Source organism: Epinephelus fuscoguttatus, linkage group LG1, assembly GCF_011397635.1.
Source record: "Epinephelus fuscoguttatus linkage group LG1, E.fuscoguttatus.final_Chr_v1".
In the NCBI taxonomy this organism is placed as follows: Eukaryota; Metazoa; Chordata; class Actinopteri; order Perciformes; family Serranidae; genus Epinephelus; species Epinephelus fuscoguttatus.
The window spans coordinates 47,234,188-47,260,632 of NC_064752.1; the positions used below are offsets into that span (position 1 = coordinate 47,234,188).

At 40.6% G+C, this 26,445-nt stretch overlaps 1 protein-coding gene across 2 annotated transcripts in view; it reads right to left on the bottom strand.

Moving 5' to 3' along the window:
* The window catches only part of lhfpl4a (LHFPL tetraspan subfamily member 4a), an 85,030-nt gene extending 58,585 nt beyond the window's left edge, over positions 1-26,445 (bottom strand). For both annotated transcript variants that reach the window (XM_049571757.1, XM_049571748.1), the window contains exon 1: positions 25,253-26,445. In XM_049571757.1, the coding sequence (XP_049427714.1) occupies positions 25,253-25,658 (406 nt within the window). In that variant the 5' untranslated portion in view covers positions 25,659-26,445. The remainder of the gene's footprint in view (positions 1-25,252) is intronic.

The window sequence follows — 26,445 nt, forward strand, 5'->3', positions numbered from 1 at the left end:
AAGGTCACAATTTTTACTGTACATACACAATTTATACCAGTGAAGGGAGCAGTGATTTTTTTCTCATTCACTCCCATGTAAAGTGAGAGGAGACATTTCTGGAAAAAAGCTGAGGGGCAACACATCTTAAACTTGCGACCAAGATCACATTTTTGACTCCACAAATATAAAAACTAGATGTCTGCGTTTGGGACGAGTGTATCTCTCTGCTGGTATGCACAGATTGACGATTAGACCCATGGTTTGGGAATTAAAGGGAGGAGTTCGAGACATTTTATTCCCATGTAAAAGTCCCTTTTGCTGAACTGCCCCTCAACTGCATGCAGCTCATAAATCACCATGACATTGCCTTCACTCTCACAGACACAGACCTGTGTGTGTGTGCGTCTCACAATCTTTATAGGACAGATTACAGCAGCAGAATCTTAATTTTAAACAGCATCTACACCTTATATATCAGTGTTTTCCATTTATCACATACTACTACAGCCTTTATCACTGATAATACTGTTGCTACTTTTGTGATTACGACTGTTAAATACATATTGTAATGTACTGTAATATCAAGTCTCTCTATTGCCAAAAATGATCTTGCATACTCTCAACATTGCTTGTTTTCTCAACATCTCGACTCTTACAAATAATTCGCACGTGAGCTGGAGGCTGAAATGGAGAGTGTCCGAGATCCCGCCCAACGCTGCTTGCAGCTTTAATTCAACTAATTTTTGAGACAATGTTACAAAAATAAAATGCTAAACTGCTGGGTCCTATAATATACATTTAGGCCAAATCCTGGAGGACCACAAATCTGCTTCCAACAGCTATGCATATGACACTCATGTCCAGAAAATGTATCCATGCCTTCATCCCCAGAGGGGTGGAGAACTGCAGTGGTCTCTTGTCTGGTTTCCTCCCCAGTAGAACTGAACACATTACTCCTGTTCTTAAATGTTTCCACTGGCTTCCGGTTGGTTGGACAGCAGATTTTAAAGTGCTGCTGTCTGTAAATCACATATGGCTTATGGCCAAAATACATTTATGATAATGCTTGTATAATAGAAATCCATTAGGCTCATTAGAGCTTTAGGAAGCAGTCTGCTGTAGTGCTTAAACAAGACTCAGTGAAAGTTCATTTTGCTGCACACAGATGGAACTTCCTAATGATCTAAAATGTAACCTGTTAGCCACTTTTAAAATACTCTGAATTAAAAACTGTGCTGCTTTACAGTATTTGTCTAAGTCTATCATTTTCTCTTCATGTGATAGTTTCTGTGTTGTTGTGGTCATTTGGTCTGGGGCAGAGCTGCTGCCTCTCTTTCGTTTCTGCCCAGGCAAGTGCCTGTCGTGCAGTCCTGCAGTCTGCTGGCACAATGCAGAGCTCCTTCATGCCCAGCAGCCTTGATAAGTCCCGGCGTGGGGCTGCACCACAGAGCTGATTAAACTATCATTTGCACCCAACCCAAGACCATTAGGCCCAGCTCCAGCTCCATTAGGCTGCTTCCTCACAGACACACATGCAGAGATATACAATTAAGCTCCTCTCATAGTGTGTATGGGATACCCTCCTGCTAAACAAACAATAATAAAAAAGTTTAAGATGTGAATTGGTCAGTTCCTGACTTTTGCACCGTATTTGGTCTTCATCTATACTGTCTGAAGAGGTTGACCATATGGTTTTACTATTATACTACATTCAAAACAGACAAACAGTAAATCAATAGGGGACATGGTTCATGGTGTAAAATAGCATATGTAGATTTTTTTTTAAAATTATACAATGCTCAGGTCTGAAAATTAATAAGAAAGTAGTCCTGAATGATATTGAAAAATAATCAAATTACAATTTTTAAACCAGTATTGTGGTTGTGATTCAGTATACAAACTTTCTGTAGTTCATAATCTTCCGTATTATTCACTATACACAAGTAGTAAATTATTGTATCGTATGACCAATGCAACATTAGACATTTGTCAACATATTAACTGCTCTTTCATGTAAGCCTGGTCTACCTGTTGTGATGGAATGAGATGAACTGATGCAAATATGAATAGCAAATCTTTATTTTGCAGTTAAATTGTAAAAACCTTCAATCCCAGCAGAATAACAGACAACTTCAAGCCTAGCAAACATGTGAAATAATCATCATGTCTTAAACTTTTAATGAAATCTGAAACAGAACAACTAAGCACTACAGAACAAGCCTGATGTGAAGATTAATGTGTGGAAAATATATGTGATGTTATGTTACAAATAACACAAACTAAAGTGCAGAAATATCAAAAACAACAAATAGCAATATCTCACTATGGCTCTGCCGCTCCAAACATCTAAACGACAGTGATGCCTACCAGCTGGTAGTCAACCTGTTTGACAAACTGGTAATCAGGTTTTTAGCTATGCAGTCCTCATACAGCCTTGCTTTCGTAATGCTGGAACAGATTTGTACCGTTGCCTTGAGTTGTAGCTACAGTAGCAAGGCACATTCTACACAATACACTGACTCTGTCGAGCATCTTCTGTTTGAATCCAGCCAATGTACTGTTCCTCTTTGACACTAAAGTTGCCTCTTGCTCTTTAGTGTTAAATTCTGCCAAGGTCATTATCACATGGTAGGGCTGCTAACATCACAGTTAGTGCATTGTGTGGCATTTTAAAAGTGTTCTATCTATTCATCTATTCTCACGTGCACATGAAGCCCACGAGGCCAGGTGTTTCTGACCCTCTGGTTGGATACATTTTGTAGCACATGAATGCTAATATTTTTTAGCACTGGCCCCACTGGCCACCAAGCACCTCCACTGGGTGGCCAAAGTACATTTTTGATAGCCCAAAAAAATAATTAAATAAATGAAATTACAGAACACAGCCTTTGCTAACCGTGACACTTCAATGAATAAAAAGACATGAACAGAATAAAATATCATTATAAACATATGGTATATTCTCTCACAGTCTCTTAGTTCACAGTCTATCGTTTCTTTACTTTGTTATTATCATCTTCAGTTGCTAATGAAAGCTAACGTCATTAAAATGTTAAGGAAATAACACTTGTTTGAGTATCTGCTGTTTCTAACTGTTTTGTATTTAGTTTAAATAAAGCACTTTGTCAACAATAAAAGCCATACACTTTTTGTTATCTCAGTACAAGTACCTCAGCAATACACCTAAGTACAAAATCGAGCATATACAACTAAATATATAACAGAAGTTTGGTCAAATGTAACTGTAAATACTGATGGAAAGTGTCTGATACTCCAAACTGAAAGTAGGCTACTTTTGACATTACCTCCCAAATATACTCAACTTCACTGTTTCAAGCTTCTTGTTCCTCTGAACAGAAACTCTCAGTTCTGCTGTGTTTAGCTCAGTTAGCTGTTAGCTCTGTTGGTTTAAGTAGCTTTGTTAGCCAAACACAACGCAAAACAATATCTTTTAGCCCCCAGGAAAAAGGGGTTGGTCTTAAGTCCTGGCTGGCAGTTAACAAGTAGGCTACTTTACGCTGTTTTCAAAGAATGTTAAACTGAAGGGTGTAAATGAATTGATGTTTGTAGAACTGTATCTAACGCTGGGTTGGCAAAGGCTCACAATATGGGAATTTTTAAATTTTTATTTTACCTTTAGTCTCATTCTCAAGAGAGACTTGATGAAACTTGATAACCACAAGGGCCACCTACAGGTGATATTTGGCAGCCACAGAGTAACTTTTCGTGGCCATGGGCCATGTATAATGACTTGACAATGGTTACAAATAATGCCAAACTCCATTTTACAATAACCTGCACATATCCCAGCATCCCTCTCTGCATCCCACTTCTGCTATGGGGATGAGGAAGCCTTGATGGTCTGACCTGTCAGCGGTGATGGGTTTTACATGGCATGGAGAATAACTGGTCTAGGCTTAACCTCTGGTTGGAGAACTGAGGATTATGGGTACACAGAGTGGGCTGCTGTGATGCGATACCCCAGGGAGTCTCCCCTCTGATAGGAGATAAGCCCTGCATTGACCATTCTTTTCCACTCATTTTTATTCTGGTCCTTGTCTATTAGCATCCATCAACTCTCTTTCTTCTCCATCTAGTCTGTTCTCTTCTGCAGGTTGCTCCTAAATTACTTAATTACTTACTTATATGTTTCGTAAAAAACATAAATACATTAGTTTGCGTCATGTTGCTTTTTTCATAGCAGATATCAATGACAAAGTCAGATTTTCCCACTAAATCGCCAATGGACTTCTGGGATCAGGGTCTTCATTTATAAAACTGAAAGTGCTTACATACAAAAATATCCTGATTTAAAACACGGTGCACGTGTCCCATACCTGTTTCCCTTTATAAATCACAATCAACTCAACATTTGGCGCAGGTGAGTGAGCGTCTTGCCCAGGGGCGAGTCTAGGATCAGAGGTTTAGGGGTGCTGAGCACCCAGAGAGCTGCCCGGCCAGGCAAGATAAATTTCACTGTTTTGTACATTTTAATGCAATTTCATTCCCACATTTGTGAAAGAAAAGCACAACACTTTTTGGGGCAAAAAAGGCAAATAACCAAACAATGCGTTTTATATCTAATAAGAGATATAAACTGATACATTGATCCAACTTACAACATCATTCTAGATAGATAGATCATTTGATCTTACACTCTTACCTGAAACTGTCTCTTTTTTTTGTTTTTGAAAAAACAATCTTATATCCAGGACGAGTCTGTCTGTACACACACACACACACACACACACACACACACACACACACACAATGGGCCCTAGGCCTTTTTGGGGGTATTTCTACTGCCTTTACTTTTCAGCTCATATCACAGTCATTATAAAGGCTACATACACATGCTATACCTTGTTTTTTTTTTCAGGACAATCTGGGCTATCCAGATTTGCCACCACTCCATGTCCTCCTATGTGCCTGTATTTTATTTTAATTTTTTTATCAATGAAAAAAACAAATCCATGTGACTAAATTCTTACATTTTTACATGTATCTCAGCATAGCAAGTTGAAAGAAGACATATTCTGCCATATATGAAGAGGGGAGACTCTCTGGAATCTGGCAATATAAGAACCATGATGCTGGGACATTCTGTCACTTCACAGCTGTCCAAAACATGTGGTTTGTGCCAGGCGGGCAAGATTGCCAGTATTTTTTCATTATTGCAAGAAATTCCATTGACTCATTCACAAGTCAAAAATGTGTTTTATCTGAAAGAAACATGCAATATTTACATCTAAGATAATAGAAAAATAGTCAACCAAGTGCAATGATGTCCTCCAAGATAATATTTGCCACTTTGTTTGCAGTAAAAAAAAAAAAAAAAAAATTGGGCATGGTGACTACGGCCCTGTCAGCATGCATAATTAGGCCTCAGTTGTCTGGGTGCGCAAAGGTGAAGTGCGCTGGTCTTGTCATACAAAGTTTGATGGAGTGTCAACTGGACAATATGGAGATATTTGCATCTTGAAAGCCAGACTACAAATGTGGATAGACAGGGAGAAACACACGCAAGCCTAAGACATGGTAAGATACGATATTCCTCACTATATGAAGTGACTGATAACAAGATCTGTATAATGGATTGTAAAGAAATTCGTCAGGTTTTTATCTTGTAGACAATTGATCTGGATTTGTAGCATGATGGGATGACAGCACAATGCATTTGCGAGTAATCCATCCAAGAGTAATTTGTGTGCAAAGCTGTATGAAAGCTCTGTTATACATAATTTTAGTGTAATTTTATCATTTTTTTTCGTTGTGAAAACATTGGACTACTGACAAGTGCTTGGTCTTGTTGGAAAGCTGCAATTCTGCTGTTTCACGTGATATGTGTGGCTTCTTGCTATGACGCACGGTCACGGAGAAAAACTATAGCGAAGAACAGGTGTGAATTTGGACGCACTATGCGTCGTTCAGGCCCATAGGGTTGATATTAACACGTGCACATGACACAACAGCTAGTTTCTCTCATTCCAATTCAAACAGAGGACAGTGGTACTGACCCCCTGTAACGTTTCCTAGCTAGAAAAAACGTCAGCTAACTCCTACCTAACAACATAAACAGTGACCTACGATTAAATTCAGCAAAAATGAGGACTGGTAATGATAATAATGTGTTGGTATTGAGTGGTAGAAGTTAAGAAATGTGCCACATATCCTGGTTTCAGCCAGGTACTTACACCACTACACCACTCTGGAAGGCAGCGCATTGCTCTGTGCAGATAGAGCGCTTAGAGCCCGAGTCGGGGAAAGGTGAGAGCAATGGGGTGGACCAAACCATTTTTGAGGCAAATTTTAGGGGTGCTGGGATTCAATTTAAGCCCCCAAAAATGGGCTAGAAACGCCTATGGTCTTGCCCCACCCACAGGTGTCTATAAATGGCCAGTGAATCAATATTCATTAAGAAACTGCATGAAGAAGAGCATGGCAAATGTAGCAAGAAAATGTAAAAAACGAAACTTTACACAGAGAGAAGCTGAAGTTCTTGTTGGGGAGGTTGATAGCAGAAAGACAAAGTTGTTTAGTGGACTCAGTATGGGCATTACTAAGGCTAAAAATGCAGCAGAGTGGCAGCTGATGGCAGATGCTGTAAATGCTGCGGCCTCAGACTGTTTCAGAAGTCAAGAAGATGTGGTCTGGTACTTAGGTGTTAAGGCTATTTGCGGTGATTTATTTCGACATAAAACCGAGGGATGTTTCCAGCTGACTGTCATTTGCCATTTTCAGTAGGGGAGGGGGAAATTTCCGAATCTTAGATGCATCGCGATTCGGACGTGGACGAATCTGAATCGATTCACAAATGTCCAAATTTCGATTATTTAAATCTGTTAATTAGAGCAATACAGAAGGCTCTAAATAATGTGGAACTAAGAAGCGCGGTACATGTCATCTCCGGGACACTTTGGGATGTGCACCTGGAGCAGACACGCCAATACGTGCACAGAGGAAAACAAACATGGCTGACCGCCACCCACCTCGCCGTGAGATCCGAACAGCTCCTTCTAATTTAACAGCTCCTTCTACAACGTTGACGGCAGAAGCGAACTGGACAAGAGCCACATTATATGTAAGCTGTGTCGTGCTAAAATAAAATACTTTGGCAACACAACAAACATGAGAAGCCATGTAACTCGATACCACCTGACGGAGGAGTCAGGGAGACGGCAGGCTGTTGTTGCTGCAGCAACTAGTGGTGCCACCGACCAGAGAACAATCGAGGAAGCAATTAGAAAGCTGCCACCCTCATCTGAAAAGGTGAAGAGAATTACGAAGGCCATCGCAGCATTTATTGCCAAGGATTTGCGTCCTTATTCTGTCGTGGAAAATCAGGGATTTCGAGGACTGCTGCATACACTGGAGCCCAGATACACCATCCCATCCTGACGCTATTTCACCGACACTCTACAACCAAACCAAAACAGAAGTCATGGCCTCACTGTTGAAGGCAGGCAGGATCGCAGTTACATGTGATGCGTGGACGTCTGTCGCCACCGAATCATTTGTTACTCTAACTACGCATTTTATCTTGTGATTTAAGATACCTGTTGTTACCTTTGGTTCCATACAACGAAGTTGTAACTTTTCAGTTTGCACGCATTTCCATTTACATGTTTAATAAAATATAATGGAAATGAATTCAACTGTTTCTTATTACAAATGCACTGTTTTTAAAAATTGCAAGTGTTGAATGCTTATTCAGTGAGACAAAAAGAAATGTGTGTTATGAAAAAGTGCATCAATATACATGAATTAAAGATACATCAATAATCGTTTTATAATCGAATCGTAGCCCCTGAATCGTAATTGTTACCGAATCGTGAGGTGCCCAAAGATTCCCACCCCTAATTTTCAGTGACTATCTGAAATAAACACTCTAAATCTGATTTTCTTGACTCAACTGATTTCTTAAAAATATGCTTTGTTTTCATAAACGATGCAGCAAATGACCGGGCGTAGGGCTTGGGGTCAGGGCATTGGCAGGTTTTTCAGCTGTGCCACAATTTACAGCACAGCACCACCACAGCTTGGTTCCTGCTTGGTGCTTCTTTGTAACGCCTGGCCCGACGCAGCGCTGAGATCCAGCAGCACTGCACAGTCGGAGTTGGCTCATAAGCCACTCATCATCATTGGCCAGTAGGTCTTGCTGGTTCCTGAGGATGATGAAGATGATGGTCCCTGAGTTTCCCCATCCACAACATCTTCTAACAGTGACAAATAAGCCATTGTGCATCTATACGCACTGTGATCGATCAACGTACACGTGAGATAAATAATGTCATTTGTTTACCTTTTTTTCTAACAGGCTGTTTAAAAAAAGCTGTCATTACTTTGGGTAAGTGCAAAGTGGCAGTGTGCGATTTGAGACAACACTACCCTGTTGAAATTACTGCAACATGCAAGAAGTTGGAAAATGGGAGTTGATAAATGACATCAGTGTCACATATGCCATGGATAAAAGCGAGGGGGTATAAGGGGGGGGTCAATGGTGACATTAAAACTTGTGGCAGTGCCTTTGTTTCCAGCAGGATACCAGAGTGAGTGCTGGGAGCAGGTGAGGCAGTGGATCTAGAATTTAAATCATAGCACTTTGCTGCCTCTTTGCTGCAGCCCTCCTCTTTTGTCTCTCTAGCAGTGGATGGAAGCAGGTTAACTGCTTTGTCTCTGTATATCACTGAAGAGCTTTTTCTCCTACACAGCACAGACACAAAGGCTGCACTGCTGTCTCCACCAAGGCTGCCACCACACACCCATGACTCTGTGAGGCGTTTGCCAAAACTGAGAAGAAAGAGCTACATCTTTATCGCATGCAGTCCAACTGTTGACAGATATTCTGCTGGCATGGGATTTTTATCATTATTTTATCATCTTACTATATAATGACGAAAACTCTGTCTGTGTGTCTGTGTGTCTGTTCCATGTTTTTCTCCTCACTGACTTGGTCAATCCATGTGAAATTTGGCACAGTGGTAGAGGGTCATGGGAGGATGCGAATGAAGCAATATTACATCAATTGGCCAAAGGGGGGCGCTATAGCAACCGATTGAAATTGCAAACTTTGAATGGGCATATCTCATGCCCTGTATGCCGTAGAGACATGAAACTTTGCACAGAGATGCCTCTCCTCACGAAGAACAAATTTGCCCCGAGAACCCATAACTTCCGGTTATACATTTTGAATTTTTTGAAAAACACTTAAAATTGATATCTTCCTAGGAAGTTTGACCGATCTGCATGAAACCCGGTGAACATAATCTAGGGACCAATATCTAAAGTTCCCTCTTGGCAAAAGTTGTAAAACTTACTAAAACTGAGCTTCTATAAGGCAATGAATATTGTGGAGGGCGTGGCTCATCACATAAAGGTGTATAACATCTCAAGGGTTTCACTGATCACCACGCAACTTTGTAGGCATATGACCAGACATAATCTGAGGGGACCCCTCCATTATTGACCCCATCAAACAAAATGGGGGCGCTAGAGAGCTAATTACTTATCTAGGCCTAACCGCCATAAAGATTTTTACTAAACTTGGTAGATATGTAGAACAGGAAGCCTCAAGGTGACTGGAGAAATGTAATTCTAACTGGCAACTGGGTGGCGCTATAACAACAGAAAAATGCTTAAAAATGGCTTAAATACGACAGATCGCTGTGGCTCCCCCTGTGGCCAGATGCTTTTTGTTTTGTTTTGTTTTTCTAATTTTTGGTATGACTAAGTCATGGTATGGTATGCTGTACTCAATGGGTATGGACAAGTTCTTTACTGTTAATGAATGTCTTAGTCACTTCAGTATTGTCTCACCTCTATGAAGTATCCCATCTAACTAATCCTGGTCTTAATTGTGCACCAATATTTTCATATTTTCAATAGCTGTGATCAGTTTTTATTGGAGGAAATTTTCTTTTTCATATGCTTTCAAGCTTATCACACACTGCTCACTTTATAGATATTTTAGAAAAACTATAACATTAAATATATAGAAAGCAGAACAATGCATCCAAGAAAGTTTGCTACTTATGGAGAGGACAAGGTTCTATGGCCTGTGTAGTTCAGTTTTGTGCAATTCACATTAATAAAAAAATCTTGTATTGTCAGAGGTTTTGCTCACAAAGTGTCTGTGTGCAGTGAAGTTTATAATGGTCATTAGTTTTTACATTTACAGTAAATTACTAGCTAATAGTTGCATTACTTTCACAATAAATTACTGTATCATTTTTACAATAAATTATTGTGAAATGGCAGCAGTATACTAAGATCCCACAGTAGTTATACCTACATATTACTGTGATTTAGCAGTATACTCTTGTAAAATTATTATATTTAATTATAACCTCACACTCAAGCCACATTACTGTGATATAATGGTATGTTCCTATGAAGTTACTGTATTTAACTGTATCTTCACAGTTTATGTACATTGGATTACTGTGATTTAGCAGTAGGCCCCTGTAAATTTACTGTATTTCACTGTAATCTCACAGTTAAACTCCATATATTACTGTGATTTAGCCGTGTACTTCTAAAGTAGTTTAAATACAGTGCCCTCCAAAAGTATTGGAACAGTGAGTCCAATTTGTTTACTTTTGTTGTAGACTGAAAACATTTGGGTTTGACATCAAAAGATGAATATGAGACAAGAGATCAACATTTCAGCTTTTATTTCCAGGTATTTACATCTGGATCTGATACACAACTTAGAAGATAGCATTATTTGTAATGGAACACAAAATTCTTAGGTGAGCAAAAGTATTGGAACATATAAACTTAAAATAGATTAAAGTGAATGAGACTTAATATTTAGTTGCAAATCCTTTGCTTTCAATAACTGCATTAAGCCTGTGACCCATTGACATCACCAAACTTTTGCATTCTTCTTTTGTGATGCTTTTCCAGGCTTTCACCGCAGTCTCTTTCAGTTGTTGTTTGTTTTGGGGGGTTACTCCCTTCAGTCTCCTCTTCAGCAGGTAAAATGCATGCTCTACTGGGTTTAAGTCTGGAGACTGACTTGGCCAGTCTAAAACCTTCCACTTCTTGCCCCTGATGAACTCCTTTGTTGTTTTGGCAGTGTGTTTTGGGTTGTTATCTTGCTGCATGATGAAGGATCCCCCAATCAGTTTGGTTGCATCTTTCTTTAAATTAGCAGACAAAATGTTTCTGTAGACTTCTGAGTTCATTTTGCTGCTGCCATCATATGTTACATCATCAATGAAGATGAAAGAGCCCGTCCCAGAAGAAGCCATGCAAGCCCAAGCCATGACATTACCTCCATCGTGTTTCACAGATGAGCTTGTATGTTTGGGATCATGAGCAGATCCTTTCTTTCTCCAAACTTTCACCTTTCCGTCACTTTGGAAAAAGTTAATCTTTGTCTCATCAGTCCATAAAACTTTTTCCCCAGAATTTTTGAGGCTCATCTCTGTACCTTTTGGCAAATTCCAGCCTGGCCTTCCTATTCTTCTTGCTAATGAGTGGTTTGCATCTTCTGGTGTAGCCTCTGTACTTTTGTTCATGAAGTCTTCTGCGAACAGTTGATTGTGATACCTTCACTCCTGCCCTCTGGAGGTTGTTGCTGATGTCACTAACAGTTGTTTTAGGGTCTTTCTTTACAGCTCTCACAATGTTTCTGTGATCAACTGCTGATGTTTTCCTTGGTCTACCTGTTCGACGTCTGTTGCTTAGTACACCAGTGGTTTCTTTCTTCTTCAGGACATTCCAAATGGTTGTACTGGCTATGGCCAATGTTTGTGCAATGGCTCTGATTGATTGTCCATCTTCTCTCAGATTCACAATTGCTTCTTTTTCACCCATAGACAGCTCTCTGGTTTTCATGTTGGTTCCACCTCTAAATGCAGTCTGCACAGGCAAAACCTATCCTACCCAATAAACTGAAACTGAGCTCAGACATTCAGTGCTATTTATTGTTTGAATAATCAGTGTAATTGGGAGACACCTGGGCAACAAAACACACCTGTCAGTGACATGTTTCAATACTTTTGCTCTCATGAAAAATGGGTGGGTTCAAACAAAAGGTGCTATCTTCTAAGATGTGTATCAGATCCAGATGTAAATACCTGGAAATAAACGCTGAAATGTTGATCTCTTGTCTCATATTCATCTTTTGATGTCAAACCCAAATATTTTCAGTCTACAACAAAAATAAAGGAATTGGCCTCACTGTTCCAATACTTTTGGAGGGCACTGTATATGCTAAAGTATAGTAAAATTACTATATTTACCTACATGAATTTCCCAATAAAATTTTGAATACAGTTAAATACCACAGTTGTAACCTTTAAGGTGATAATAATGTAATATATTGTGAAATATTACAGTTGCATATTGTAACTTTCTGGAAATAATTTGCAGTGTAAGTGATTCACCTCAGTGAATAGCGTGCTGTTTATACTTCATTTGTAGAAGAAAATAAATTTTAAAATCCTTAACATAGTGGCTTTAGAGGCCCTGACACAGCAAGCCGACGGTCGTCTGACGTCAGTGTTGGGCTGTGTGTGAGCGTCTGTCGCCCTAGTCAGTTTTGAGTATCCTGCATTAATGCTCCCCTCTACTTTTTTTTTTTTCCTGCCCAACTCAGCATGTTGAATCGGCGATGGCAGTACCTGTCAGTAAATGAAATCCCTCCAACTGGCAGTTCAGCTCAGTGCAGGAGAAAAGAGACAGAGGTGAGGAAAGTAAACAAAGAGTTAAAGTCTAGAGGTAGTAAGACTAAAACAAACTTGTTAAGGTATGATATTCTTCTTTAGCCATTGAGCTCTAAAGCAAACCCTTTTCTGGATGGTTTCTAGGCACATGGTAAATATGCTCTGTTCTTTCAACACTGGATTGTGCTGTTAATGTGTTAACTAGCTAACTAGTATCAAGACGGTCTTCTGATCCTCAGGTCGAAATGACAGTGGCCTTGAGAGCTCAATGCATGGCAACATATGAAAACATGAGCAAACAGACAAATCACATGCAAATTAAGAAACACAGGGGACACAGGGGACACGGGACACAAAAAAAAAATGAAATGCATCAAACACTTGTTAATTAAATTCTAAAATGAGATAAAAAGGTTAATTTAGCTAATACCATTCTGGTTGTTTGATTCCTATATGACTTGCCGTATTGGTTGAATACACCTAGCATTAGACTTCTACTAATAAGGCTACTAAAATGTTCATCAGTTGTGTTGTAACCAGGGCTGGACAAGCCATCTGACAGAGTGGGCACTTTCCCAATGGGCCAATGTGCCTTTTGGGCTGACACAACTTTGTTTTGTCTGATCAGCCCATTGTTTTGGTTTTTTTTTCCTTAATTGACACTTGGCTTGCCCAATCACATCTTTCCCCATTTGGGCTCAGTGTTCCCTCATTAAACAGCATGGTATAAAGTGGCAAAATGGATAAGACAAAACACAAACGAGGCACAGAGGGCCAAAAAAGACAATCCCTGCAGACAGATCAGGCCGGAAGCTCTAAAAATCAGCATAATCGCAGATCCTCGTAAGGTTTCATTCTGCTGTATTTGCTGTGTTTCAGTTTACTTGTACAACCTATTGTTCAAAAGCTATACTTCTTGTCATTCACTGGTGTGGACCATTTCAAGTTACAACCACCACAGCAGGTTCAATAACCACTTATGTCAGCCAAACAACAAACAAACAGGTATAACTCGCCTATTATGCATTATTTTAATCCACAGATTGCTAATATTCCAACAAAAACATTCCTCATACACTCTCAAAGGTCCAGACGATCTAAATCCAGCAAGAAAAAAATTGTCCAAAAACATTATTACATCAAAAGATATCCACGGATTGCTGTTGCATCTTTCAAACCTTCTCAACATGCTGTCCATAATAACTTCAGTTTGCATATAAATATTGCCAATAGCTTGGTATCAATAAGTTGGTGGCTGAACTCTAAGCTTTTGATTGACACCTCACTTGAGTCAGTAGGCGTTTCCATACTGACAGTCTAGGCTTCAATAGCCAACAAGGGCCTGTGTTGAAAGGAAGGGCCTGCCTCCCTTCCTTAGGTTACAGAGCCAATCAATAGCCAGCGATTGGCCCAGTGGCTTCTGTGTCTTGTAGTCAATGACACCCCTCACCTCCACAGGAGGTTTGAATTCCTTGGCACCATAGACTGTTACAAATGTACTGAAATGATAAATAAATGGCTCTTATGTTGTCTTAAAAAACAATCTTACTTATTAGATGATGTTTTCTAGATGTGTTTTATACACAGTAAGCTCCTAAAGAGATATTTCTGTCTTTACTGTCTTGTTTTTCATTCATGATCACACCTTCAGGATATTGTTTTACCCCAACTTTTTTGAAAGCCCCTGGACAAACCTTAGAAAAACATGTGTAAAATGTTTATTTTCTGTGATATTGTTATCTACTTTGAATTCTGACTATGTGAGTTTTCGTGCTATGATGCCATTGTGTTTACCAGCTAATATCTCCAATTCTAGTCATCTACAGCATCTTTTTTCAAGAAAATATTCAGTCGAAAAAGAAAAAAAAAGCTTTTATTTCAGTGTTTTGAGTTTACTTTGGGTATGCCTTGGATAGGAGTTTTAGGTGAATTTAGGTGAATTTCACAGGAATGGTAAGTCAGAAGTCAAAATTTGTGGCACTGACCTGAAACAGTATCAAAACTGGACATAAAATCAAGGCTAAAATCAAATTATCTTTGTGTGCATGATGCAATAAATCAGCATGAAACAACTTTTAAGTTAGGCAGAATCGACTAGATACAGGATAATGAATAGAGTAATACATGTGTCATGTACAACACAGTGACACTCTGTAATCACACTGGATGACTCTGCACAGAATGCTGCCTTTGAGAAATGGAATCACTCTGGCACTCTGGCAATCCACCTTCTTCAATACCTGAGGAATCTGTTGTTGGGGAAATAAAGTTGTCCGTCTGAGCATTTTCTGGCGTCTTTGGAGCACAGTCGACTTTCCAGAGAACTTGTCTGTACTGCACTATTTTGCACTGACCCAGCAAACCACCGATGGGACCTATCTTTTATAGATCACTGAGCTTACAGCTGAGCTCATGCCAGCATTTAAAATAGTCACAAACATCACATGATTTGCTCGCCAGTGAAGGGAAAGACAAGACAGGAAAAACAGCATTCATGAATGATTCCTGAATTTTGAATTTGAAGAGAAGCTCTCTGGAACAATGTATCCTATAACTCAGTCAATAAGATCATGTTTCCCTATGCTGCATTAACAAAAAAAAAAAAAGAAGAGAAAAAGCATGTGTTGTTTTGCTTCCTTGTAATCCATGGAGTACTTGAGCATACGTCTAATGCAGAAAGTGGGTTTTTTTTCCCAGAGTGAGAGGAATGTTGTTAAAAATCATGAACAAATGTGACAACATTTCTCAGAATGTTTATGTTTTCAGACGAGGAGTGTAAGACTAATACACTGTAAGTGTGTTCTCAGTTTCACACCTCTGAGCTACTGCTGATACTCCATGTGTCGATGGGAAACACCAGCAGGCCTGTGGATGCTGGGAACACGGAGCGGAAAAGGAAGGTGTCGGGAAATGACACAGGGGAATAATAAAGAGGAGGAAGCCTATCTGAAATCTTCCCACATATTATGTCAGCTTCCTCCAGAAAAAGTAAAATGTGACCTTTGTGGCTGCAGGAGAGAAAACTCAAAGCTGTGCTAACAGGCATTAGCTACCTGCCACAGAGACTTTGGTAACTCCAGAGATCATTTCATTGTGGCATTATTGTTATCTGCATCCTCTGACACAAACATGCAATTTGCTACAGTTATGGCTTCAGAACATTGATTTAATAAAATAAAATTATGATTAAATAACTTTTGTCAGTTTATCAATAGGTTCTATTATTTCATGGTAAATTTAACAATGAATCCTACCATGCTATTGCCTAAAGAGATCAAATGTTATACATTTTGCTCTGTTGCCCTACTATTTAATTCAGAGTATTAAAAACCACATATAGTTAGCATTTTTGGGGATTGTTGTTTGCAATTAGTGCTGCCTAGATTATTATGGTATAGATTCAAATGTGTGCCTGTGGAGTGGCCGAATGGGATTTTGGTCACCATTTTCACAAAAGGGGACAGGAGGGTGTGCTCCAATTATTGGGGTATCACATTGCTCAGCCTCCCTAGGAAAGTTTACTCCAGGGTGCTGGAAAGGAGGCTCTGACCGACTATCCTACCTCGGTTTCAGGAGGAGTAATGCGGCTTTTGTCCTGGCTGTGGAACAGTGGACCAGCTCTTTACCCTTGCAGGGCTGCTGGAGGGATCATGGGAACTAGCTCATCAAGTTTACATGTGCTTTGTGGACTTGGAGAAAGCTTACGACCGTGTCTCTCAGGGAGTCTTGTGGGATGTACTGTGGGATTACAGGGTACTGCGGTCCTTGATACGAGCCATCGGTTCACTGTATGACCAAAGTGAGAGCTGCATCCAAACACTCTGCGTAAAATCAAACACTCTCTCAGTGGGTGTTGGCCTCTGCCAGGGTTGTCCCTTGATATAATCCATTTTGTGATATTCATGGACAGGATCTTAAGGTGCAGGCGGGGATGAGGGGTTTGTTTTGGGGACCTCAGAATTGTGTCTGTGCTTTTTGCAAACAATGTTGTTCTGTTGGCTTCATCATGCTGTGACCTCCGGATGTCCGGATGAGAGTCAGCACCTCCAAATCTGATGTTCTCTGCCGGAAAACGGTGGATTGCCCTGTCTGGGTTGGGAGAGAGTTACTGCCTCAAGTTAGGGAGTTCAAGTATCCTGGGATCTTGTTAATGAGTGAGGGTAAAATGGAGCATGAGCCAGACAGGCAGTTTGGTGCGCCATCTGCAGTGACGTGGGCACTGCACTAGACCGTCATGGTGAAGAGGGAGCTCAGTCAGAGGGCGAATTTCTGGTCCAGCTACGTCCCAACCCTCAGCTATGGTCATGAGCTCTGGGTAGTGACCAAAACAGTGAGATCACAGATACAAGCGGCTGAAATGAGTTTCCCTCTATGGGGTGGCTGGGCTCAGCCTTAGAGAGGGTGAGGAGCATGGACATCCGGAGTGAGCTTGGAGTAGAGCCACTGCTCCTTTGCGTTGAAAGGAGTCAGTTAAGGTGGTTTGGGCATCTGATTAGGATACCCTCCTGGGTGCCTCCCATTAGGGTGTTCTTGGAACGTCCCACTGATAGGAGGCCCTGGGTAGACCCAGAACACAGCTGGAGGAATTATAAATCTCATCTGGCCTGGGAACTCCTTGGTGTCCCCCAGGAGGAGCTGCAAAGCATTGCTGGAGAGAGTAATGTCTGGGGTGCTTTGCTTGGTCTGCTGCCCCTGTGACCTGGCCTCAGATAAGCAGATGACAATGGATTCAAATGTAGCAGATTTGTCAGCTAAACATTCATTCTGTGAACTTAACTCCAGCAGTGTATAACCAGAGCAGGTTTCAAGATAAGAAATGCTGTTACACCAAAGTCCTACCCTACCTATGTTACATAACTTAAAAATGGTAGCATCAGTATGTCATCAGTAACAATATCAGAATCGGCACTATGAATAAATAATACATACATTGAAAAGTACGCTGTTCCATGTCTCCATCTACTGGTGGGCCATCACGATAAGACTGCAGGTACAATATGATGTCAATTCCACTACAGGAGAGACTTGATAATCACTAAAATTAGGTGGGAAAAAAGTGGATATATCGATAATAGCATCAGTTATCGGCCAAATTAGTTGTTACATATCGGCATATCGGATATCTGCAGAAGTCCAATATCATGTATCCCTGAGGTAAAGATTCTTTATCTAAAATTTTTTTCTAGCCTAAAGCCCAGTGTACACTGTGCGATTTTGGGCTGTCCCACACGAAAGATGACCAACATGAAAGAAGCTTAGCAATATTTTTGGTCATGGCTCTTAAACAGTGGTCCTACGTCACACAGTGAGAGAAATTCAAGAATGGCCGTTATCATGGTCTTGCGATCAAAGACAGCCTGGGATAAATTTCTGACAGTGTCAGAAACTTGGCATGGCCATCTTACTGTGTGACTGCTGTTCTGACCTATGTCTACCAGCCAACCAATAGAAATGCAGCATAACATGACACACTGGCACTAAACCCAAACAAACAGACAGATAGCAGCTTGCCATGAGGCAAATCGTGCCAAAGGAGGAAAACTTGTGGAGCTCTGCCAGCAGAAGCCTCACCAGTATAATGTGTCCTCCAGCGCTTACCATGATCACGTAAAGAAGGACGAAGCATTGAAGGAAATAGCGGTGGGGTTGCAGCTGCCAGGTGAGCAACCAAGTAGCTAGCAAACACACACAGACACATCGCAGTATATAGTGCCCACAAAACTTTAGGTTTACACTGCTTCATAGTTAGAGAAGTAATAACCTGTGCAGCATCCTTGCGCACTCAGTATGGGAAGCTATTGCATCGTATGTTGTGGCCTGCGATTCAGTAGGCACTGTCATTGTATGGTCTGCATGAATAAAACTTGATGACATACCCACATGTGGAACATGTGCCACAAGTCCTGCGCTTTGTGTACCAACTCCCTTCAAGTGTTGTGCAGTATGAGTCTAAAACATAGTCCTTCCTGGACTCAATAAACATCACTGTAAAACAAATAAGCAATTATCTTTCATTCAAAAGTATTTGAGAAAATCTGGGAAGCTTTGTATTTACAGCATGATGGCAGATTGCTTTACAACACAAGCTGAAAGTATTTTTATATTAAAGTGAATATGCAAATGTACACCAACATTGCCACTGAGATTATAATCAGCTAAGATGTTCACTTGTTTACTCATTAAGACAAAAGAAAAGAAGACGATTAAGGGAGGACAAGTAAAATTATCCAAGTGAAAGGAGTTTATGGTAAATATGGTCTTAAAAGCTTGAGGACCACAAAAAAGAGCTGTAACCACTCTAACTAAAGCTTCTGCTTTTTAATCTGACATGAAGCTCCAACTCCCTTTACATTTTAACAGTATTCCATATGCATTGCCTCTTCATGGCCTTGGCTCCTTCAAGAGGAGATGCTGAGTCTGTTTTTACTGACCACCACGGAGCCTGCTGGGAAACGCCCCAGACAGGAAGCTCTCCTACATAATGAAGCCTAATGGCCCAAGACACACCTGATGACAAGACATGCTGCAGTACACAGGACCTCTGGACCTCAGTTCATTACAGCCAGTAAGTGGTAGACAACAGGCACAGGCACTGAGAAGCACAGGGAGAGGACAGAGATAACCTGGGAACATCCTGATTGATTCTTAATAAGAGTTTAGCATTTTGTTTTGTGATTAATAATGTTTAATAGAAAGAACATCATGCACGCACACGCACACGCACACACACACACACACACACACACACAAAACCTACTGTTCACTGACCTTAGCTTTTGCTGGTTATTTTTTATAAGGAGTGATAGGCACTATGGTTGAGCAAAAACTGAATTCACAGGTGTACACTTACTATGAGTCCCTCTTAATATCAGGCCCATATAAATGGGTTTCTGAGCAACACCATCAGTGAGATGGTGAGAACAAAAGGTAACGCATCACAAGTAATAGGGATAGGTCTTGAACAAAGAGAATTCTCTTTTCCGTCTGAAAAATGTCATTTTAGTGTCAGAATGTTGAGATGTGTGCCTTGTGAAAAATTGGTCCGTTATTTACTTCAATGACCTTGGGTGGAATGAATCAGTCATAATCTGTGCACACATTCACTTCTCCCATTTTCACACTCACTTCTCCCGCTTCCCTCGTGGGGAAACCCATGTCACACAGATCCAGGAAATGACTCTAAAGTGAGCCGTCTCAGTTAATCAATTGTTTCTATAATCTATAGAAGGCCTATTCAATTAGGGGCCCACAGGCCACATGAGGCTCAGAAGCAACCTCTGAGTGGCAGGGATTGGTACTGAGACTCGGTATTAAACGGCCGGAGGCTAATTTAATCAAGACCGTAATAATAGTGAGCTCGAACATTATTGGCTTTTATCGTTACCTTTTAAAGTTTTGGTTTCATGTATCATCAGTCTGCAGCCTCCCTCCTGCTCTCTGCATGTCGGGTCCACCTCCTCCTTACAGCACACACACACACACTCAGACACACACACAACAGAGTGAAGTCAGACAACAGTAGAGGGGCCGCTGTGCATATGAAGGGAATGTAATTTCAAGATTACTCTAGTTGATGACAACTACGCTTGTTACTGTAAGTAAGTGCAATAAAACCTCTGCCAGTAAAAAGCTATTATGATTGCGGTTTCCACAAGCACATCACGCTAGCAGGGCTAACTAAAATGAAAACTGTCTGTATGTAGTCTAACATTTTATCTTAAGATAAGATAAGATAAGATAAGATAAGATAAGATAAGATAAGATAAGATACGATAAATCTTTATTGTCATTGTACAGTCATACTTGTGTACCACAGCACAACAAAATTGGGATACTGTCCACTTTGGTGCAAAAGAAGGCATATCAAAAACAAGATAAAATAAAATATATGAAGAGTAGAAAAATATATACAAAATATACAGTTAAGTGTGATAGTCTTAAAATCTTAAACTGTACCTGAGGCAGCAACCTGCAGACAGTGAGTCTCCTCAGTAGAGGAGGGACAGAGCGCAGGATGAATGACTGATACTGATGTTCTTCATGCTGAGATAACGTTACTTTCTTCACTCGGTATTGTGACGTCAGAAGGAATATTTATTTTATTGACATGTTAGATTTGTTTCCAGTGAGATATTATTGAGTTTATTTTGTGACTTTGTTGTTGTAAACATGACTGTTGCTGTCATAGACTGTATAACACTATATCCTGTGTATCTTAGTTTGTTATTAGTTACTGTTAATGCCACTTACCATGCCTCTGTGCATGGATAGCTCTTTTTTATTCTGTTTCTGCATTATGGTGAAGAGGGTCATATATACCTCACCCATTTTTCCCATCTTTCTTCAAAAATATAAACTTGATTTCTAATTCTCATTGTTATTTTTTCCATTCCGTGTATCTCATTTACAAGATCCTTCCATTTGGAGTTACTTAAATTATCATGTTTTAACCAAATTCTTGTAATTTGTTTGATTAACGCTACTCTTATTATTCAAAACAAATGAACATCATTCTTCCTAATGTTTTCTGGCAGTTTTCCAAGTAATAGGACTAATAGATTTTTATTAAAGAGACGCCAAAAGGTTGGGTGAGGTATATAACAAACAATATCTCTAATGATTTGTAAAAAAATTTTTTTATTATTTTATGATACCTGTAATGAATTCCTCATTGTCTTTGTTTTTGAATATAGGCATATGCATTAGTAAGTAAGTACTCAGTCTACATGTGTTAGTTGTTATGGTACCTAGTGCATGTATTGATGAAAATGTATCCTCTGACTGAAACCTTATGCAATTAATTGAACTATTTTTATTTACTTGTTTATTTGTCCGATTATTCTGTTTTATGTTTTGTTGTGTTTGTTTTGCTTTGTTTTTTGTTTTGTTTTGTTTTTTCCTATTTTGTTTGATAGTTGTTGCTGTTGTTGTTTTTTTATTATATTATAAAATGCAAAATGCAAATTAAAAAAAAGAAGAGGGTTGTGTGTGTGTGTGTGTGTGTGTGTGTGTGTATACATATATGCTAACAAAAAAGTGGATAGGAGGAAGCTTGCTGCTGAAAATGTGGCCCATCGACATTTTCTGGTTTTAAAATCCAGCCCTGTCATTTGTTCCTACCCTCTAATATGACCCACTAAGTAAGCGCCCCTACCATTTAGGTTAGGTTTATAAAAAGATTCAGAATTGGTCATTGGCCTGTTACAGTACGTTCTTTAAGTATTGCTACATACTGAACCGCTGTTGGGCAAGTTCTTGTCAAAATGTAATTCATTACATATTACTTGTTACTTTCATTTTAAAGCGATAAGTTACTTTACAAGATTACTTTCTGTTTACAGTAATGTGTTACTGATTACACTTTCACATTACTTTCACCAAAATGACCTCAGAAGTATGACTAAGCATGAATGGAAAAACATCCAACATACTGTGGCTGCTGTGGCTCAGCAGGTCGTCCACCAATCAGACGATCAGCGGTTCGATCCTCGGCTCCTCCAGTCTGCATGTCGAAGTATCAGGTGGCACCTTGTATGGTAGCCTCGGCCACCAGTGTATGAATGTGTGTGTGAATGTAGTGTAAAAAACTTTGAGTGGGCGGATAACTAGAAAGGCGCTATACAAATGCAGGTCCATACTAATGTGCAGTTGACAGGAAAGGCTATTAACATGCCAAGGTACAGTGAGGCGTGAGTGCTGATCTCTGGTACCCTTCTATAACATAGCCTATAATGACATTACAAGACACAAAAACCTTTCAGGACATTTGTTCCTAGTGGAAGTGGTGTGGTGTGGATGAATGACAAAATTAAGACAATAAGATTATTTCTGGTAGTAACGCATTGTACGACATTGTAAATGTAATAATAATACAATCTGAAATCTTATTGGTAATTCCTTACTTTACAGCTAAAAAGTAATATATTATTGTCACACGTTACAAAAATAAGGCATTACCCTCCAACACTGAACTCAACGTAGTGTGACAATGTGATGTGACAGCATGATGGGGCAACATGACGGAACAACATGACGTGACGATGTGACTTAATGGCATAATGTGATGAGACGACATGACGTGACAACATAATGTGACATGATGAAATAACGTGACAACATGATGTGATGAGGTGGTGTGACACCGTGATGTCATGACGTAACACGATGACGTGACATGACCTGACAACATAACGTGACGTGACGTAATGCTAACTGCTAATGTGACTTTTAACCTTTTCTGCTAATGTTAGGTGGTGAGAGGGGGCTTCTGTGCTTTAACCTATGTGGCTGGTTAATGTTTTAAGACACTTAAGATCTATAACTGCCTGTGAAACTAAGTTTGTGTAAAGTCTGGGTTAGCATTATTCAATGTATTCTCATACAATGGTTTGTATGGTATCCTATGAAAAAAGCATGCACAACAGTTTGTATGATATTTTAAGAATTTGCCCCCATGAATGATGTTATGTCCTTAACGTACAGTTACATAATTAAGGTAAAATTACAGAGGTTAGGTTTAGGCAATAAAAGTAGCTGTGGTTAGGTTTAGGAAGTGAGGACATACCTTAAAATGACTGAAAGTCCACACGGATCTGAACACACAAATCTGGGATAAAGTCCTGTGTGACAGTTTGTTTTTTTCGTGACCCATCCCCAACCTGCCTCCTTTCAAGTGCTCGGGACTGCTTCCCTGTTTACTGCCATCAGTGCATTGGTCATGTGATTGCAGCCTTTCAAAATACATGGGATATGTACAAATTTGGGTGCATTGCTTTTTGTAGGAAAACACCTGAACAATTTCTGAGAACAGCCTGCATTATCGGCTTCTGTTTCTCACTGGGATTCCATATGTCATGTAATCTACACTCACATCCTGCTTTTTCTGAAACAGCAAACCCGTCTATTGAACAACTATCCTTTATTTTTGAGTGCCTTTTTTAAAATAACTTTCACCGTTCCTCTCTTCCACCTCTTAATTTCTTTATCTGTCTATGTGTCTCTTTGCAATGATTTTCTTGCCTCTGTCTCTGAGGACACAGAGAGCCAGAGAGGGCAGGGAAAAGTCAATGATCTCTAAAGATCCCGGGCTCACACAGTCCATGTTCCTGCTGCTTTGTGGGAGGGAATAATCTAGCCATCAATACCTCCTCCCAGATAATGTCAGCCCTTCCAGACCAATGCACAATTAACCTTCCTCCCACCCCCTCCCTGCACACACACAACTGTGTAACTACCCTGTCAGTGAGAACAGTAGAGTGATGATTTGTGAATGAATCTTGCTGAGTAGAAAGAGAAAACTCAACAAAAAGCAACATCAAACCTCATGTTCAGCATGGTGAAAACCACCTGCCATGAACACTATGCCCCCTTTTAAACGCATTTAAAACCAATTTCATCTGCATCATGTTGAGTTAATTAGCGGTTTGTGTGATTAGGAATCCACCAGGGGATTCTTTGATGTTGACTGGGCTGGCAACTCTTGTAGGCTCCACCTGAACTGATACAATCTGTTCCAACACTCAGTGATGGGAGAACACCAGCCTGGGAATGAACACATATACACAGCTTACTGCTACTACATGAATTTGTCACAACTGAGTGTACACATATAGCATTTTTACGCCTATAGAGAGGAAGATGAAAGGTCCAAAGCAAACTAAAGGTTAAAGAAAAATATTATTGACAAAACTAAAAATTCTCATCACTTTGGTCTCATTTAGAAACCTCACTCGGTTCTGCTGTACCTAACATTGATAAAAACTGAGTCTTGCTTTATTCCAATGTCCCTCTCTGATCTGCTCACTTGTGTCTATCTGACAGCTTATTGCACCTCCTAATACAATTACATATGCAATACAGCCTTTACATGGAGTTTGTTCCAGTGTTGCACGGATGAATGAATACACTGAGTGGGGATACATTACTGGAATACATGTGCAGATCATGCATAATGCAGGCTAATCTGGTAGGCAGATATGGCAACCAAAGTAGAAGCTGTGATCTTTGATGCAATGCTACTGAAGGCATTTCATTATCATAATGCCATACAATTACACCCTGACACATTATTTTAACCAGCTGGACAAAAAAAAAAACACAGAAAAAAACACAGGCAGTGTCACAATGATGGGGGTTTTGGAGAGGACCCAGCCAACAAGCCTTCCAAACCTCTCAAAGAGATGTCTGAAGGCACAGTGGAATAATGACAAATGACTGAGATACTGTGTTTTTCAGTTAGGTGAAAACATGCAGGTCACTCTCAAGGGAGGATCCTGAATGCTTCACATGACTTTCTGATACATCAGTGGGGACGTTTCACTCATCTTTGCGCTACTGTTAAGGAATCAGTCCCCTGTGCGCTGTTCGTGCGCAGAATGAGCGACGCGCTCCCGCTGCTCTCATCCTGTGGAGGATCTGGGCGAAGGTGGCACTTCTGACAACGAGATAAGGTGTAGCCTAAGGCAAAGAGGTGAGGTGGGGATACTGATGCTTCGTTCTTTAAAGTCTCCCGCACACCAAAAAGTGTTGGGAGTACCCCCCTGTTCACCCACCCTGCCCACCCCCCCAAAACACGTCAAAGTGTCTTCTGTCCTTACCGCATAGCAGCTGCATCCAGGCGCACGTCTTATAGACCGTGGCGGTGTTGCAGAAGAAGAAGAGGGCGAAGCAGCCGATACAGCCAAGGATGAGCACCATGGACATCAATACGAAGAAGGAGGCCGCCTTGAAGGCTCCCGACGGGATGGAGCTGAAGTCGGAGAAGCTGCCCTGGCACAAGAGCTCCCGGTTGGAGTTCCCGTTGCCCACGCAGTAGTGGAACAAGCCGAAGTAGCCGGCTTGGGGAGTGTTGACGCTGTCGCCGATCCAGTAGGGCTGGATGAAGACCACCACGTTGATGATGGCCAAGCAGATGGTGAATATGGCCCACAGGACCCCGATGGCCCTGGAGTTGCGCATGTAATTGTCATGGTAGATTTTGGAGGCTTCTTGCGAAGGCAGCATTTTTCTCTCCCACCCTCCCAACTAACCCCCCCGCACAGCAGCGTCAACCCGGTGTTCCCTCTTCTCTTGATCTCCCTTTATCCTCCCCTATCCCTAGGTAGAAAAGGTGGAGTGAAATTATATTAAAAAAAGAAGAAAAAAATTATAAAGAAAACAAACAAATGTCCAAATGTCCAGTGACTGGTCCCCTTCCTCCCCTGAACCTCAGTAAACCAGCAGATATTTTTTGGAGAAGTCTCACATCCAAATGCCCCCCACCCCCCTCCTCTCTCCTTCCTCCGCTCAGATCAGTCAATCAATTCTGTGGCGGTGCGTGATTCAGCTGACGGGAAAGCCTCCCCTCTCTTTCGCTCCTCTCAGCGCGTAAAGACACAGCAGAGCCGACAGCCGAGCTCACGGAGCCAAAAACAGTGGCCAGTGATGGACGGGCTGAGCAGCATTGTCTTCTTTCAGCACATCACCTCCGCCTATAACGGCGTGCGCTCTGCTGTGCATTCAGACCCAAAATGTATCAAAGAAAATGCGAGATGCACCCGTCGAGTTTCCCCGAGATGATGGTGATGATGATGAATCCACGGCAAATGATCCAAAAGAAACAACCGGAGACACTGATGCAGTCTTTGACATGCTTCACTCAGCAATCAAACTTGACAAAAAAGGAAAAAAAGTGACACGACCGTAGTTCGAGTATGCATGAAAAATGTATAAAAATATAAATTAGTCCTCCAGCACTGCACACACCGACAACCCCATGACTGTGGATTTGGATGCTGTGACTCTCACTCAC